At 35.3% G+C, this 18,071-nt stretch overlaps 1 protein-coding gene and 1 non-coding gene across 5 annotated transcripts in view; one reads left to right on the forward strand and one right to left on the reverse strand.

Annotated features, from left to right (window-relative positions):
* Positions 1–18,071, forward strand: part of EXOC6B (exocyst complex component 6B) — a 677,279-nt gene that overhangs the window by 95,669 nt on the left and 563,539 nt on the right. For all 4 annotated transcript variants that reach the window (XM_032178396.2, XM_032178398.2, XM_058428899.1 and 1 more), the window contains exons 4-6: positions 866–956; positions 1,057–1,102; positions 14,663–14,867. In XM_032178396.2, the coding sequence (XP_032034287.1) occupies positions 866–956; positions 1,057–1,102; positions 14,663–14,867 (342 nt within the window). The remainder of the gene's footprint in view (positions 1–865; positions 957–1,056; positions 1,103–14,662; positions 14,868–18,071) is intronic.
* On the reverse strand, positions 10,946–11,143 carry LOC116484413 (U2 spliceosomal RNA). The gene has a single exon (XR_004252575.1). It is a non-coding gene; the product is annotated as a U2 spliceosomal RNA (small nuclear RNA).

Genomic DNA, 18,071 nt, shown 5'->3' on the forward strand with positions numbered 1-18,071 from the left:
CATCACAGTTTACAGTATTTTTTATATCTATTTGCTCATTTGATCCTCATGGCTGACAAAATCAGGACAGGTATTATCACTGTTTTTTTGAAGAGGAAACTAAAACAAATGATTTGCTGTATTTTACATAGTTATTGGCAAGGCTGGGACTAAAACCGAGGTTTTCTGACTTGTAGTACATGACTGTTTTCTGTTATCATGCTTCTTTCTTATCACCTAATACTTTTTTGATGTTTAATTTTAATAAGCTTTAAGATTAGCTTTTGATTATTTTATCAGTGACTTACTCAGGACCATTCTCTTGTTCTTTTCTGCGTGGTATCTAAGCAGATAACAACATTTTTAGGTATGGGTATAGGATGAATGCTGCAAGTAGATGTGTAGATTATTACTTTGTAAAGAAGTTTGTCTCACATTCTAAATTCTGTGGGGTACAATTTCTTCTAGTTATATTATGGTATGACTTCTGATAGAAGCCCTTAAAACGGGGGCTAGGGGAATAAAAGTGAGTTACTTTTCAACAAACTGTAACTTTTAGAAAAGCCACATCTTTTAAGTGTGTGGGTTTATTTGTTGAAATAGAGATTTAGTTGAAGATAGTTTTTTTCTCCTGGATAACCCTTGTAGTTTAGGACTTCATTTTACCTAGCCCTTCTTAGTATTGTATGTATCTTGGGGAGAAAGCGGGAAACTGTGCAGGAATGTTTTACTGGTTAGGAAAGGCAGTTCCTTAGTTCACTTGGCAGGTCTTACTATGAAACTGTCTAGGATTTTCTGATGAATTGAACACAGTGTGGAAAAATGTGACTGAAAGCTTTTTATTTACAGCCATTGGCATAATTCATTTTTTTTCCCTCTTGCCAAGCTGGTAATAGCAATGGAAGAGCTGAAGCAGTGTCGACTACAACAGAGAAATATTTCTGCCACTGTTGATAAATTAATGCTGTGTCTTCCAGGTGAGGAACTGGAAATGGAGAAGGATTCTTGGTATAATTTTTTTTGCTTTAATTAGGCTTTCTCTAAATCATGTTTGTGTATTCTTTTCTTTCTTTTAAGTCCTAGAGATGTACAGCAAACTGAGGGACCAGATGAAAACTAAAAGGTAAGATTTTTTTTTCAATCGAACAGTTTTTACTATCTAAAAATTTCTGTTATTTAGAATACTTTTAGGTCCATATTTAGCATAGCTTTTCAAAAAATTAAGTTTCTAACATCTTAACCTTTTGTATATTTATTGATTCATTCTAGATTTATTTATATATATTAGTGGTATGATAATGTGTTCTGTCATGTATTATGTTTAATAAATAATACTTAGTTAGATTTTTAAAAGACCCAGTCTTTTAGGGAAAAGCATATACCTATTTTTAGTGATAGTTGGTTTGAGATATGTTTTGATTCATTTAATAGTGTTGTAGAAAAAAACAGTACTGGTTTTGGTGCAAGAGTACATTAGCTGGGGTTCTTAAGAAAAACAGAACCAATAGCGTGTGTGTGTGTGTGTGTGTGTGTGTGTGTGTGTGTGCGCGTATCTCTGTCTGTTTACCTACTGGAGAGGGAAGTATTTATTTTAAGGAATTGGCTCACATGATTGTGGAGTATAGCAAGTATAGCAAAAGCTGCAGTGTAGTCTGGCAAGCTAGAGTCCAGTGAAGAGTTAAGATAATAGCTTGAGTCCAAACGGACTCTTCTGTAGAATTCCCTCTTCCTTGGGCACAGTCAGCCTTTTTCCTATGAAGGTTTTCACCTGTGGTGGAATGAGGCCTACTCACATTATGGAGGGTAATCATCTTTACTCATAGTCTACTGACTTAAATGTTAATCTCATCTAAAAAATACCATCACAGAAACATCTAGAATAATGTTTGACCAAATATCTGGCTCCTATGGTCAGCCAAGTTGCCACATAAAATTAACTATCGTAAAGGGGAAGGGTGAGGTTAAATTCAGAGGATTTTTCTTCTGTATGTTGTTTTCTTCTAAAGGAAAATCTACAGTGACTCTATAGTTCTGCTCCTCAAACTAGAATAAGCATCTCCAACCTCTCTGCCCTGAGATGCCCTGTAGTATGATGGGGATATATGAAGCTATAGGATAAACAAAGCATATCTTCCTGGAATGTTAATTTTACCTAGGTTTTGAGGGAAAAAGTATACAATTAAAATATATTTAATATTGAGATGAGTATAAATATTATGGGTAAAAATTCAAAATTCTCAAGAATTTTGAAGCTGAATCATTAGACATTAAAATAGTAGGACATGCTCTCATAAGAGAACATGGATAGAACACTGTGAGAAGTTCTGTCTGAGATATGAAAGTAGTATTAGTTCCCTAATATGCTTTTAATAAAGTTCTAAAATTATAGAGAATTTAAAATCACCTGTGAGCCAGGTTCAGTGGCTCACACCTGTAATCCCAGCACTTTGGGAGGCCGAGGCGGGTGGATCACTCGAGGCCAGAAGTTCAAGACCTACCTGGCCAACATGGAGAAAACAAAAAACAAAAAAAGGAGCTCTACTAAAATACAAAAAAAGGAGCTGGGCGTGGTGGTGCACACCTGTAATCCCAGGTACTTGGGAGGCCAAGGCATGAGAATTGGCTCACATGATAGCTCGAATTTGGGAGACAGAGGTTGTGATGAGCCAAGATTGCACCACTGAGCTCCAGCCTGGGTGACAGACTGAGTCTGTCTCAAAAAAAAAAAAAAAAAAAAAAATCACCTTTGCACCAACTTCTCAGAATTAACAGATATTAACAATTTTCCAGTTTTGATTCATATATGTGTAAAGAAAAAAATATAGTATATATATAAAACATTCATACGGACAGAAAGAGGTGTGTATATATATATATATATATATATATATACTTTTAAAAATTACAGATAAAATTTATGTTCCCTTCTTCGGTCCTATTCCTTTCCTTACTCCCCTGAGGAAACCAGTATCATAAATTTATTGAATGTTCTTCTATTCTATGCTTTTAATATTTATAAATCATATATTGTTTTGTGTTTAAAAAAGTTTATGTAGATGATTCTCAGTCCTCATTTTGAGATCTGTGTATTCGCTCAACAAAGATGAATCGAGTACCTACTATGTGCTAGGCATTACTCTTGGTACTGGGGATACAGCTGTGAATAAAATAGATAAAAATATCTACCCTCTGGGGCTTGTATACTAGTAGGCAGCTTATTTTCTTTATGTGTATAGATACAGTTTGCTCGTTTTAATCACTCCATGATAGTCTATTATATGAATAATTCACATTTCCCCTGCCAGTTCCAGTGATTATCATAAGTGCTGTTCATCAGTATTTCTAGCTGCTTCCTTTGGTGCAAGGTAATATTACATTTCCTGGGTTCCCTGTGTATATTTCCTGGGTTCCCAGTTCCACGTGACTTTTTCTGGCTGACAAGATGTGAGCAGAAGTGATATGTATCACTTTTGGGCTTAGCATTTAATTTTGCTCCAGAGTTCTCTTATTTTCCCTTGTTCTTGAAAAATGGCAACTCCGAGATGCTGGTTGAGTCCCTGAGTAACTTCAGGGAGCATAGCCTACCTGCCAACCCATTATGAATGTATAACATGAGTAAGTTTTAAATATTTGTTTTAAGTCACTGAGATTTTGGGGGTGTTTATTGCTACAAGATAACTATCCTTACTGATACGATTAGGGACATTTGGTATGTTTCCAGTAGTTATGACAGACAGTGGTACAGTAAGTATCCTTGTTCTTGTCTCCTTGGACTCACATTCAAAGTTTCTTGAGAGTGTTGTTCTTTAGATGTTGCTATGCATGGAAATGATATCATGGGGGTTAGTTAAATATAGATTCTGATTGAATAGGTCTGGCTGGGATCATTTCTGAGATTCTGCATTTTCTGCCACTCTCCCAGGTGATGCCAATTCTGTTGGTCTAGGGTCTATACCTAGAAGGAAATCAGCTGGATCAAAGAAAGGGTTTACATGTCTTTGATCTTATCATTGTTCTCTATGGTGATTTCCCCATTTATCCTACCATTGTTATTTTGTGGGAGGTCCTGTTACTCTACCTCTTGGTAACATCTATATTGTCAAACTTTTTGGTTTTTGCCAGTCTCATGATTGTGAAATGATAGATCACTATTGTGATTTTTATTTTATTTTTATTAGATTATTAGTGAATTCAGGTTTTAGGCATGTGGGTTTTCTCTCATCTACTTCCTGCCCACTTTTAGGTTGTTTATTGTTTTCTTTTTCATTTATAGGAATTATATACTTTGGATGCCTTTTCCTGTTGTATATTGTCTTCCAATGCACGGCTTACCTATTAACATTATATAATTAGTAGTTTTTGTTGCATAGAAGTTTTAAGTTTTGGTATAATCAAATTTATTTTGTGGGTTTCAAAAAATTTTATTTTTAGACCTTCTTAAGTTCAGTATAAATAACAGTGTCTTTTTCTTGAACCAGTTGAAAGTAAGTTGCTAACATGACACACCGTCATCCCCAATTACTTTAGTGTGGTTCCTGCAGATAAAGACATTCTTCTATGCAACCACAGTGCAATAGAGAATGGACATTAGCTTTGAAATATTTCTAGCACCTAATCAGCATACCCAATTCAAGTTTTGCCAATTGTCTCAATCATGTTCTTTCTAGCAAAATAATCCAGTTCAAATCACATGTTGCTTTTAGTTGTCATGTCTCTTTAGTCTTTTTCAGTCTGGAACTGTCTTCAGCCTTTCCTTGCCTTTCATGACTTTATTACTTTTGAAGATTACAGGCCAGTTATTCTGTAGAATGATCTTTGCTTTCTTTAAAAATCTCTCATCTGACCATCTCTGTTTTTAAATTAGACTATTTAGGTCTTTTACATTTCATACAATTATCAACATACGGGTTTAAATCTACTGTCTTCTAATGTATTTTCCATTTATCCTACCTGTTCTTTGTTCCTTCTCTTTATTCTTGTCTTTTTAAAAAATCGATTTCTATATTTCACTTTGTTGTTTTATATTTAGTAATACCCTATTATTTATACCTCTTTGTTTTGCAATTTTTCCTTGGTAGCCTCAGTGTATTGGTTACAGAACCCGTGGGATAGGGGACTAGGTGTAGACGCTTAAGTCCCTTATATAAAATGGCATGGTATTTGCATACAACCTATACACATCCTCCTAAAACTTTCAGTCGTCTCTAGATTACTTAGAATACCTAATACAATGTAAATGCTATGTAAGTAATTGTTACACTGTTTGGTTTTATTTGTGTTTTTTAAAAAATATTTTTGATCAATATAGTTGATTGAATTCACAGATCTGGAACATGCAAATATGAAGGGCTGACTGTATTTTATTTTTTTCCCAGTTCCTTCTATCTTTACAATGTATAACTTACAATGAGTCTTTAAATATTACACCAAATCACACACAATGCAAGATTCTTATAATGATACTCTTCCATTTTACCCTCCCTTATGTCATTGTTGTCATGTTTTTATTGTTATGTTATTATGTCATAAGACCTATGACAACAATGACAACAATATAGTGTAGTGCCACACATGTTATTTTTGCTGTAACTTTTAAAGAAATTTAAAAATTAAAGAGAAAAACTCTCACATATTTACCCACATTATTTTAAGTGTAGATCCAAGTTTGTATCTGGTATTATTTTTCCCTTTTGGTTAAATGACATCCTTTAATATTTTTTTTTTTTGAAGTTAATAAATATTTTTTTATTTTTATTTTTTACTTTTCACTTGTATTCACTTAATTTTTTTTTATTTTTTTCTTTTTATTTTTATTATTATGCTTTAGGTTTTAGGGTACATGTGCACAATGTGCAGGTTTGTTACATATGTATCCATGTGCCATGTTGTTTTGCTGCACCCATTAACTCGTCATTTAGCATTAGGTATATCTCCTAATGCTGTCCCTGCCCCCTCCCCCCACCCCACAACAGTCCCCGGAGTGTGATGTTCCTCTTCTTGTGTCCATGTGTTCTCATTTTTCAATTCCCACCTATGAGTGAGAACATGCGGTGTTTGGTTTTTTGTCCTTGCGATAGTTTACTGAGAATGATGGTTTCCAGCTTCATCCATGTCCCCATAAAGGACATGAACTCATCATTTTTTATGGATGCATAGTATTCCATGGTGTATATGTGCCACATTTTCTTAATCCAGTCTATTGTTGTTGGACATTTGGGTTGGTTCCAACTCTTTGCTATTGTGAATAATGCCGCAATAAACATACGTGTGCATGTGTCTTTATAGCAGCATGATTTATAGTCCTTTGGGTATATACCCAGTAATGGGATGACTGGGTCAAATGGTATTTCTAGTTCTAGATCCCTGAGGAATCGCCACACTGACTTCCACAATGGTTGAACTAGTTTACAGTCCCACCAACAGTGTAAAAGTGTTCCTATTTCTCCACATCCTCTCCAGCACCTGTTGTTTCCTGACTTTTTAATGATGGCATTGTTGGATCAGTCTGCTGGCTATGAATTCTCTCAGAAATACAGTATTTCTGAAAAAAGTATTTATTTCACCTTCAGTTTTTAAATTGAATTACAATTCATATATCATAACATTCATCATTTTTAAGTGTACAGTTGAATAGATTTTATTACATTTACGTGGTTGTAACATCATCATCACCAGCTGATTCTAGGACATTTTCATTACCCCAAAAAGGGTACCCATTCCTTGTACCCATTCCTCTTTCCTCTCTGCCCTGGCAACCACTAATCTACTTTCTGTCTCCATAGATTTGCCTATTCTGAACATCTCATATAAATGGAATCATACAATATGCAGCCTTTTGTGTCTGACTTTTTCCACTTAACATAATGGAAGGTTTCCAAGATTCATTCATGTTGTAGCATGTATCACTGTTTCATTCCTTTTTATGGCTGAATACTCTCTCATTGTATAGATATACTGCTTTTATATACCTTTTCATCAGTCGATGGACATTTAGGTTATTATCACTTTTTAACTTATGAATAATGCTGCTACAAATGTTCATTTACAAGCTTTTGTGTGAGCATATGCTTTCAGTTTTCTTGTGAATATACTTAGGAGCAGAATTTCTGGGTCACATGGTAAACATTTGGTGCACTTTCTCTGTCTGTATGTTTTACCGTTTTGAGGAACTGTTAGATTCTTTTCCAAAGCACCTGCACCTTTTTATCTTCCCAACAGCAGCATAGATGTTTCCAATTTCTGCATAGCCTAGTCAATACTTATTATTGTCTACCCAGGCCAGGCCTGGTGGCTTACGCCTGTGATCCCAGCACTTTGAGAGGCCAAGGTGGGAGGATTGCTTGAGCCCAGGAGTTTGAGACCAGCCTGGCTAACATGGCGAAACCCCATCCCTACTAAAGATACAAAAATGAGGCGGGTGTGGTGGTGTGTGTCTGTGATCCCAGCTCCTCGGAGGGGCTGAAGCATAAGGATTGCTTGAACCAGGGAGGCGGAGGTTGCACTGAGCCGAGATTGCTCATTGCACTCCAGCCTGAGCGACAGAGTGAGAGTCTGTTTCAAAAAAAAAAAATTCTTATTATTTGACTTTAATGTAGCCATCCTGGTGGGTGTGAAATGGTATCTCATTGTTTACCTTCATTTAAAAAAATATCCTTGATGGATATAGAATTTGAGGTTTATAGTTTCATTAGTTCATAAGACATGATTTCATTGTCTTCTGGCTTCTGCAGTTTCTGAGAGATGTATAAGTAGCCTTACCTTTGTCTCCCTGTAAGTAATGTGTCTTTTCTCCAGCTGCTTTAAAACTTTTGTCTTTATCATTTGTTTTCAGGCAGTTTGATTTTGTGCACTTTGGTGTAAATATGTGCACACATGTGTGTATTTATCCTGCTTGTGGTTTGTTTAGCTTCTTGGATCTGTGGGTTTACGATATTCATAAAATCTGGAAAATGTTGACATTATTTCTCCAAACTCTTTTTTTGTCCTTTTCCCATCACCATTTTGGGACTTCAGTTATATTAATATTTATGTTGGACAGCTTGATTAACCCCACAGGTGACTTGAAGATCTTTTCTCCCCACCTCCTCAGTCCTCTCTGTGCTTTATTTGAGATAGATTTTATGGCTGTGTTCAAGCACGTTGATCTCTCTCATTTGCATTGTGTAATGTTTTAGTCCCTTTCAGTGACATTTACATTTCAGATAATGTATTTTTCATGTATAGAAGTTACATTTAGCCTTTTATGTTTTATTTCTTTTATTATTTGTTTTTCTTTACTTACATGGACATTGTTCTAATTGCTGTTTTATGTACTTCTTTGTGAATTCTGCCACTTCTGGTATTTTTTTAGATCTTTCTGCAGACTGATTTTGTTCTTCCTGGTTGTAGGTCAGTTCTTTGCTTCTTTTCATGTCTAGAAATTTTTGATTGATTAATGAACATTATGTTGATGAGTCTCTGGATTTTGGGGTGCTTTTTTTTTCCTTTAGAGAGTGTTGGGCTTTGTTTTAGCAAATGGTCAGTTGATTGCAGATCAGTTTGTTACCTTCAAACCCAATTTTTAAGCTCTGCTTAAAGGCCCACCTTTATTCCAGGGGAGTTCAGCTTTACTAAGTAAGACTTGATCCCTCTATAATCTACTCTGAATAGCTCAGGAGTACCCAACGACTCTTCACGTTGACTGTTCAGAGTTTGAATGTTTATCTGCCTTGTCTGAGATTGTTGAAGTGTTCATCTTACCTTCCCCTGGCTGGTCTCCCACTCTCTCCCTTCCTTCCTTCTTTTTACCTATCCATGTGGAATTTCACTTTCCCTATGCCTGTCCTAGTACTTAGCAGACTCAAGGGAACCCCTATGTAAATTCTGCAGTTCTTTTTCTGCATTGCTCTTTTTTTGGGGAACTCTGCCACACAACTTCAAGCTGCATCAACTTTCCTGAGCTACTATCACTGATTCTTTAAGTCAGCAAGGCTGCTGAGCTCTGTTTTGATTTTTTCTGGCTGTGCCCATGACCTAGAAGTCAACTTTAGGTAGATAATCCTAGTAATTATTAAACTCACCTTATTTGTTTCCCTTTTTACAGAGATAGCAGTTCTATGTTGCCTGATGTCCAATGTCTGAAAATGGCTGCTTCATATATTTTTGCCAATATTCTACTTGTTTATAAAGTGAGAGATCATGTCTGTTCCTTGTTAGGCTTTTGTAGCTGGAAGTCTGTTTTTTTTTTTTTTAAGCTATAAATACTGATTTTTCTACTGCATTTTGTGCTCCCTGGGGAAAGACATCTGAACATCTTTCTATCTCTAGCGCACGGAAGAAATTACATATTTGTTAATGATGCTCTTTGATTAGGAATGACACTAATATTTTTCTGCGATGAAAGCTTTTATTTCATATTTTATCATACTCTGAATTTTAAAAAATTTCTTATAGATAGTTGCAATTTGCTTTCAAGGATCACTTCCTAGAATTTTAAAAACCATCACTGTGAAAGAATTCCATGGTATGGCAAGAAAGTACCAAAACTTAATTTGCTCGGAATCAGTATTCTTCTTCTTGCTTTAGCATTCAACCATGTCTGTTATTCTGATCATGGTTATTCAGTTTGTGTGATTATTTAGAACCTCTTTCCCTGCCTTCCTCCCTTTTATTCTCTGCTTTTATTTTCTTTACTTTAGTTCTGATTGTATCTCTGTTAAGGAGCCTGCCTGAGAAGAGGGGAGAGAGTGACCACATATGCAAGTGAAACTTAGGAATTTGCCTTTTGATTCAGTTTTAATAATGTTTGGAGATTGTCAAAAGTACGTCAAAATCTAATTTTGGATTTCCGTGGTCACTGGACATAATTTTTTTCTTTTGGTGCCTGCTGTACAGGTGTTAGTTGGCTATCATTCTTTAACCTGTCGCGGATATTGAAATAGACTAGACATTTGAATATTACTGATTTGTTATAGTTAAAATGTGACTATACTGGGAAGGGACAATGGGGAAATAGGGTGACATTCTTTGTTGCCAGGAATCACTGGGTTTTGTACTAATTAGCCTTGAAAAATGTGGAGCTATTTGACAGACCAGATGTTTTCAGCATGAGCCATGTGTCTCATCAGTGAATGTGCCTTGCGTCTGCAGACAACATTGTTGAATTTTCCTCATTCTATAAACAATGTTCCAAAATATAACTAAACCCCAAAGTGTGTTTATCTTTTTGGCTTAATTTCTGGCTTTCTATCCGTTCTAAAGTTTCTCTCTAGAGGAATTGCATTTTATTGCACATAGCTCTTCATACCTAATTGTAGTATAAACACCATTCTGTTTACACTAAACCATGTGAATTGTATTGTTTTTGAGCCTGTAAAATTTTAATAAGAGCAATGATTTCAGATTTAACTATATTTGTACTTTTATTTCTAAATTTAGGGGGAATAAAACTTTCTTCCCTCCATTTACTTAAACAAAGACTTTGATTTTTTTGAACAAATGAGGGAAAACATTAAAACAAAACAAAACAAAACAAAACAAGTAAAACCAGTTTCTAGTCTTTAGCATTTGTGGTACTAAATTCATTGGAGCAAGAAGAGTTTAAGTATCTGCTGTGAAAATCATTCTTAAAGTCCAAAATAGAGCTATAAGTCTTTTTTCTTTTTAAGGATGGTACTGAATTTTTCCTATACCAAATATATCATGGGAAACATGGAAATTAGGAAATTAAAAGTACGAAGGAGAAAATTATCTTGTAACATTGCCATCCAAAGGAAATTATCTCGTAATATTGCCATCCAAAGGAAAAATATCTTGGCTAACATTTTTGTATTTACTTTTCTCATTTTGCTCTCTACTTTTGTGTGTATGTGTGCTTCCAGTGATATATATCTCATATATGCATACATGTTCATAATTTATATGTGTAAGTATTTATAATTTTGAAGAATATTATCATTATACTTGTAAGATCTATTTTTTTTTTTTTAATTGGAGTACCATTCCTGGAGGTACTGCAATGTCAGGTTGATGCATGGAGTGGACTAAATAGGTTCCCATTTTATCTCCCTGCTGCAAAAATCCATTTAATAAATATTGTCCTCTGATAAGAGGATGTATCAGATATTAAACTGATAAGATCTATCAGATATTAAATTTGATCGTAGCCAAAAGGCCAAGAGGCAATTAGATCTATTTTTTGAAGTGATTTTCATTCAACAATATTGTAAATGTTTTGCTATTTTATTAGCCTTTTACTACTTCTTATTAGACATCTAGGTTAGTTTTTTTATTTGCTAATATAAATAATTCTATAATTCAAGAGGCTTATACATACTGCTGTGCATCTTTTTTTGGTTTGGAAATGCAGTTGCTTAAAATAGTTGTTTTGCTAAAATTCTTCATTGAAAACTTGTGTCATTAATAAAAACTTGTTTGTCAGCTGGCTGTGAATTCCATTATTGAAACCCCTGATGTAATACAAATTATTTTTTAAGAAATCTTTGGTAATTTGATGTGCATTTTTTCACACGTCAGTTAAACATTTGTTTTTTCATATGTTGGCCCTTTTTGGTTCTTTTGCGAATTTTCTTTGTTCGTTTTTTTTTTTTTTTTACAAAAACAACTCAAGTTCATTAATCTTTTTCCTTTGAGATGGAGTCTTACTCTATCACCAAGGCTGGAGTGCAGTGGTGTGATCTCAGCTCACTGCACCCTCCGTCTCCTAGGGTCAAGCAATTATCTTGCTTCAGCCCCTTGAGTAGCTGGGATTATAGGCTCCCACCAACATGCCCGACTAATTTTTGTATTTTTAGTAGAGAAGAGGTTTCACCATGTTGCCTAGGCTTGTCTTGAACTCCTGACTGCAAGGGATCTGCCCGCCTCAGCCTCCCAAAGTGCTGGAATTACAGGTGTGAGCCACCACGCCCAGCCTATTAATCTTTTAGGTACACATTACAAATAAACTTTACCAGTTTTTCTCTTTATTCTTATGTTTTCTTTGCATAACTTATTTCGTTTTAACCTATTCAGCTTTATTAATCTTAATTTTATTTGTCCTCCTATGCTTATAGAAGCTTTCCCTATTAGACAAATATCATCCCTTTTATTTTTATGGAATGTCCCTCTGTGTTACTAGCAATATTTGTTGGCTTAAAGTCTTTTGTATCTCGTATTAATATAGCCATTTCAGCTCTTTTGTGATTCCTTTATTTTTTATTTTTTTTTGACGGGTCTCACTGTGTTACCTAGGCTAGAATGCAGTGGCCTGATCTCAGCTCACTGCAACCTCTGCCCACCCAGGTTTAAGTGATCCTCCCACCTCAGCTTCCCAAGTAGTTGGGATACAGGTGCATGCCACCACACCTGGCTAATTTTTTTGTAATTTTTTTGGTAGAGATGAGGTTTTGCCTTGTTGCCCAGGCAGATCTCAAACTCCTGAGCTCAAGTGATCCACCCACCTTGACCTCCCAAAGTGTTGGCATTATAGGTGTGAGCCACTGTGCCCAGCCTTGCGGTTACTTTTTTTTATGGCATATCTTCTTTCCTCTTTTACTTTCAATCTATTTGTATCTTTGAATCTAAGTGTGTTTCTTGTAGACAATATGTAGTTGGATCATGCTTTTTAAGTCCCGACAATGTTGGCCTTCCAATTGGAGTGCTTAGTCCATTCACGTTTAATGTAATTATTGATATCGTTGGATTTTGTTCTTTGTTTTCTATATTTTTCATGTCTTTTTTTTTGTTTGTTTTTGTTGCTCCTTTACTGCTTTCTTTTGTGTTACATATTTTTAGTGTACTATTTGAATTCTTTTGTTGATTTTCAAATGATATATATTTTTGGTTTTTTTAGAGGTTGCTCTATGGATTATAATATGCATCTTATCACAGTTTACTGGAGGTCATTGCTGATATAAATTTGGTGTAATATATAGTAGTAGTTTTGCTTCAATTAGTTCCATTTCTTTCCTACTTTTTTGTGCTGTTATTGTTAGATATACTACACTTAAATATTTTGTAAACCCAATGATACAGTGTTATAATCATTGCTTTAAAAAATCTTATCTTTTAAAGAAGTTAAGAAAAGAAAAAAAAATTTTATTTGTCTTTCATATTTAGCATGTATTTACTATTTCCCATGTTCTTCGTTTCTTTCTGTGAATTCCAGTTACCATCTGTTGTCATTTCCTTTCGGGCTTCCTTTAGTGTTTCTTGTAAGGCAGATCTGCTAGCAAGGAATTTTCTGTCTTTGTTTATCTGGCAAGGTATCATATTTCACTTTGATTTTTAAATAGTCATCAGCTAATGATTGGTTAGAGGTTATGCTCAAACAAACTTGAGTGAGTAAAGTTTCCAGTCTTTGCTAATGAGTTTGTATATGGGTTAGGGACTACATTAAAAGCAGTTTTAAAGTCAGCTTAAACTTTTACCTACCTTCTTAGGTTTCCCATGTGCCTGTCTTACAGCCTCCTAGTCAGCCAGGGACGTGTGGATTGCTTAGACCCTTTTAGGTGTCGCCTGCAAGTATGCATAGCCTCTCAGCCAGCTAGCAACTTGCAGAGAGTTTATCAAGCCCTTCTGTAGGTCTTTTATTTCTATGACTTTCCCATTAAATTTCTGATTAGTCCTTTGGTCTGTTGTTTGCCCCATCCCAAATTGTAACTTTCAACCAGTAGAGCTGGAGACTTTTCTTATTTATTTATTTATTTATTTATTTTTACTGAGTTCGCTACTTTCACTAACAGCATCTCTCAATATGAGTTTTTTGCCTTCTGCTCCAAATTATGTCAGCCCCTCATCTCAGGAAAGCTTCTGGCTTTCATGACTAGCCATGGCCAATGACCAGGGGTGGAGGAATTTAGAGGGGGAGGGTGATGGAAGTAGCCCCAGGCAAGAAAGCTACAGAGTCCCACTGTTGAGCAGTTATTATGAATAAACACTTCTTGATTTGTTGTTCTCTTTTGTTTAGTTTCCAGAACCCTGAAATAGTTGTTTTGGATAGTTTACATTTGTTTTCTTTGGATAGAAGATTTGCCAAGCTTTTCTGTATACCATAGTTGGAAGTCTAGCCTTGGATACTTCATTTTATAGGACGATTTTTTTTTTTTTTTTTTGGCATCGAGATGATCATTCTTTTTTTCCTTTTATTTCTCTTTTTTTAAGACTGAGTCTCACTTCATCCTCTAGGCTGGAGTGCAGTGGCATGATCTCAGCTAACTGAAACCTTTGCCTCCGGGGTTCAAATGATTCTCGTGCCTCAGCTTCCTGAGTAGCTGAGATCACAGTCTTGCGCCACCACACCCAGCTAATTTTTGTATTTTTAGTAGAGATGGGGTTTTACAGTGTTGACCCAGCTAGTCTCAAATTCCTGACCTCAATTGATCCACCTGTCTTGGCCTCCCAAAGTGCTGGGATTACAGGCATGATCCACCAAGCCTGGCCCCTTTTATTTCTCTTATGTCATTAATTTTATTGGTAGCTATTTTAAATATTATGCATTCTTTGGATAAAATCTTTTTTTGATTATAATTTCCCGGTCTTTTAAAGTATGTATTAGTTTTTAATAATTTGAGATTCTTTTCACGATGTTCTGATTAAAACGTCATGCGGATTTTGTGTTAATGCACAGTGAAAACCAATTCAGGCTAGACATTTTGCCTAACCCTAAAGAAATGAGTGAGCTAAAGGTGATCAATTCCTTTTGTAGGCATTACCCTGCACTGAAAACTCTGGAACATCTAGAGCATACCTACCTGCCTCAAGTAAGCCACTATCGATTCTGCAAGGTGATGGTGGACAACATCCCCAAGCTTCGGGAAGAAATAAAAGATGTTTCTATGTCCGATCTCAAAGACTTTCTGGAGAGCATCCGCAAACATTCAGACAAAATTGGAGAGACTGCCATGAAGCAAGTAGGTCTTGGGTTTATGATAGGTTGGCCAGTGGCTTTATCAGTGTGGAGTTAAACACAGGTTTCTCTTTACCAAGTGTCTAGTTGTTTCTTATCATTTTAGGGAAGTCCTTCATATTTATGGAAACACATGATTAAAAATGTTTTCATTTTTTTTAACAGAGCAATGGACAATTATATTGTTTTGCTCTGTAGATGTTCAGTAAATATTGATCAGTTGTGATGGTTTACATTGAGGTTATGAAGAAATTTTTCTATTGTTTATATACTTCCCTTGACTTTGCATATAATTTGAAGCTCAAGATATTTTAAAGTGGTCCTTCTAGTTAATGACTTAAATTGTACTGCATGTGTCTTTGGCTGATTATTTACTACGTAAGCAAGATAGTGTGTTATATATGCATATTTCTGATATTAATAGGTGTCAGTGAAAAAAGGCCTATTGGGAAATGCTTTGAATTACGATCAAAGAGAAGGATTTATTAACAGCTTATATATTAATAAATATGTTAGCAGTATTTACATTTCTTAAAAAAATTTTCATTCCTAAGTCACCAAAGTGAAAAGGAACATCTAAATTTCTTTTTTTAAATTAGTGAAAGGTCAGTAATGTTTTACAATGGCATTTGCTCACTTGAAATTTATCACAATGATTTTATTAAAAATTTTTAATGTACCTGATGATGTAGCCTACAGCAACAAATACAAGAGTCAGTTGTTTATGGAAAGTACTTTTTGGTTCTGTAAACAATAGTGTTCTTGAATAGATCATTTGTAGTTTTTATCATTCTGTGAGGAATGAGGGAATAGATTATATTTCAAATCATATTTTAGGTCTCGACTAGCCTTGATAATCTATTCAGATGTCTATTTGATCTATAATATCTATTTGATCCTCCAAAAGAGATTCTCCAGTTACCCTTTCCTCAGGGAATGCAGATATTTCCCCTTTCTTCCTTTAAATTTTGTCAGTGTTATACTTCACAAAGTGCAGAGTTTAAAACTAGATGATAAACCTGATAGAAATAATTATATGATTTTATTGTTTATAGTGGTGAAGAAACAAAATTAATCAGTGACAATATACCTTAGCATTGCTGGGTACATATTTTGAATACAGGAATGAAGCTATCTTCTAAGATAAATTTTTATTGTGGTTGGCTCAGTTTTTCCTAAGCTTTTAAAATATAGGAGAGTATAGTACAAAGCCTCTATGGAAGTTGCCTTTTTAAAAATTGCTTTGTCTAGGCCTCTGCTTGAGAAATTAATTTACTTCCCTTTTGATGAAAGAGGAAGCCATGAAGAATATTACTTTATTTAATGTGAGGCTAGCTGGTCTCATTCCTTAATTATCTGAAGAAATTAAGACCCAGAGGAGGGAAGTAACTTGCTCAAGTTCAAACAACTTGTAAAGGTCAGATCCTGCATTAGAATTCAGGTTGGGCTGAAATGAATTTGTCTACTATGGTACTCAATCTGTGTAAACTATTAGCTGTTTGCTATATTTTTGTCATATAAAGAAATGATGAAGAAATCTTTTGTGAATCCAGGACTTTTAATTAACTGAGAAATCTTCATTTCTCCTATAAAATTTTTCATCTCAGGATCCTTGAGTAAACATATGTTAACACATTAAAAAATCTTTTGTAGTACCTAGAATGTAAGGAAGATAGGAGAGAGAAAATACCATGTACTTTGTACATAGTAGGTGTTCAATAAATGTTTGAATTCCCAGATAAGAGGGAGAGGAAGTGGTTTATTTCTCACTGCCTCAAGCCCAAAATAGTGTTTCTGGTTTGTGATGGTTTTCTTTGTAATGGTGATTTAAGGACTTGGAATCCTTCCATTGTATGGCTCTTCCGTCTTTAAGATGGCTTTGAAGATTGCTTCAGAGGGGAAAGACCACAGAGTGCTGCATGTGGGAGGGTCTCTAAGGGCCAGACATGGATGCCACACATTACTTCTACCCATATTCTGTTGGTCTGAACTTAACTATATAGCCATACCTCCTGCAAGAGGGGCTGGAAAATGTAATGTCACTCATTCTCTAACAGGAGGAGCATATATGTTTGATGAATAATAGCTAGTATCTGGCACAGTCTACCTTCTGGTCATCAAATATCTTTTCATTCTTTCTCTCATACATAGAACACACTCACTCCTTCCGTAGGGGGCAACAGTCCAATGGCCCATGTAGTCACTACATCCATCTCAAAATCTAGTATCTTACAGGGATGCTCAGCCCTCTCCATAAGATTTGGCCATGGCTCTTCATGAGCTGGTAACTACTCAACTAAAATTGCAAGTTGTCTGTACTGGTGTCTCCTCCCACCCCCAATATACAATGAAGAAGCTAGAATAAAATAACTATAACAAAACCTTTCATTTAGAAAAAGGAAGAATGAGAGACAAACAATATTCTCTGCGTCATAACAAATCATATAATCTACTTAGGCGGGCCCTGGGAAGTTCCTCTGCTCTGGTAGTAGGGGAATTTCCTTGCTTAGACCTTGATTCCCTGGAAGGAACTCCTTTGCTCATTGTTCTCTTGAGCTCCTAGCTGCACGCTGGCTTTTCCTTGTTTTCATATATATATATTTATATATATATTTTATTTTTATATATTATATATATTTATATACATATTTTATTTTTATGTATTTTATATATATATTAAATGTACACTTCTGAAGTAGATGCTGGGAAATATACATTCCTTAGAAGGCATGCTTCTCTTTCTCTCTTTATATCTATATATCTATATCTGCAATTGTGTCTACATTTACATTTATATATGTCTTTTACTGCCTGCTTTTTGCTTTTTGCCTGAGGGTTGGTTTAAGGTTCTGAACAAACGTTTATTTTTATTTTTATTATTTTTATTTTTTTAGACGGAGTCTCACTCTGTCGCCGGGCTGGAGTGCATTGGCGTGGTCTTGGCTCACTGCAACCTCTGCTTCTCGGGTTCAAGTGATTCTCCTGCCTCAGCCTCCCTAGTTTTTTGTATTTTTAGTAGAGATGGGGCTTCACCATGTTGGCCAGGATGGTCTCGATCTCTTGACCTTGTGATCCACCTGCCTCAGCCTCCCAAAGTGCTAGGATTACAGGCGTGAGCCACTGCGCCCGGCACAAACGTTTATTAAAATTTAGCCCACATTTGTGTTTTTTTGACATTATCATTCCCTTAAAATGTAGTAGGCATCTC

Source organism: Hylobates moloch, unplaced genomic scaffold (assembly GCF_009828535.3).
Source record: "Hylobates moloch isolate HMO894 unplaced genomic scaffold, HMol_V3 SCAFFOLD_15, whole genome shotgun sequence".
Lineage (NCBI taxonomy): Eukaryota > Metazoa > Chordata > Mammalia > Primates > Hylobatidae > Hylobates > Hylobates moloch.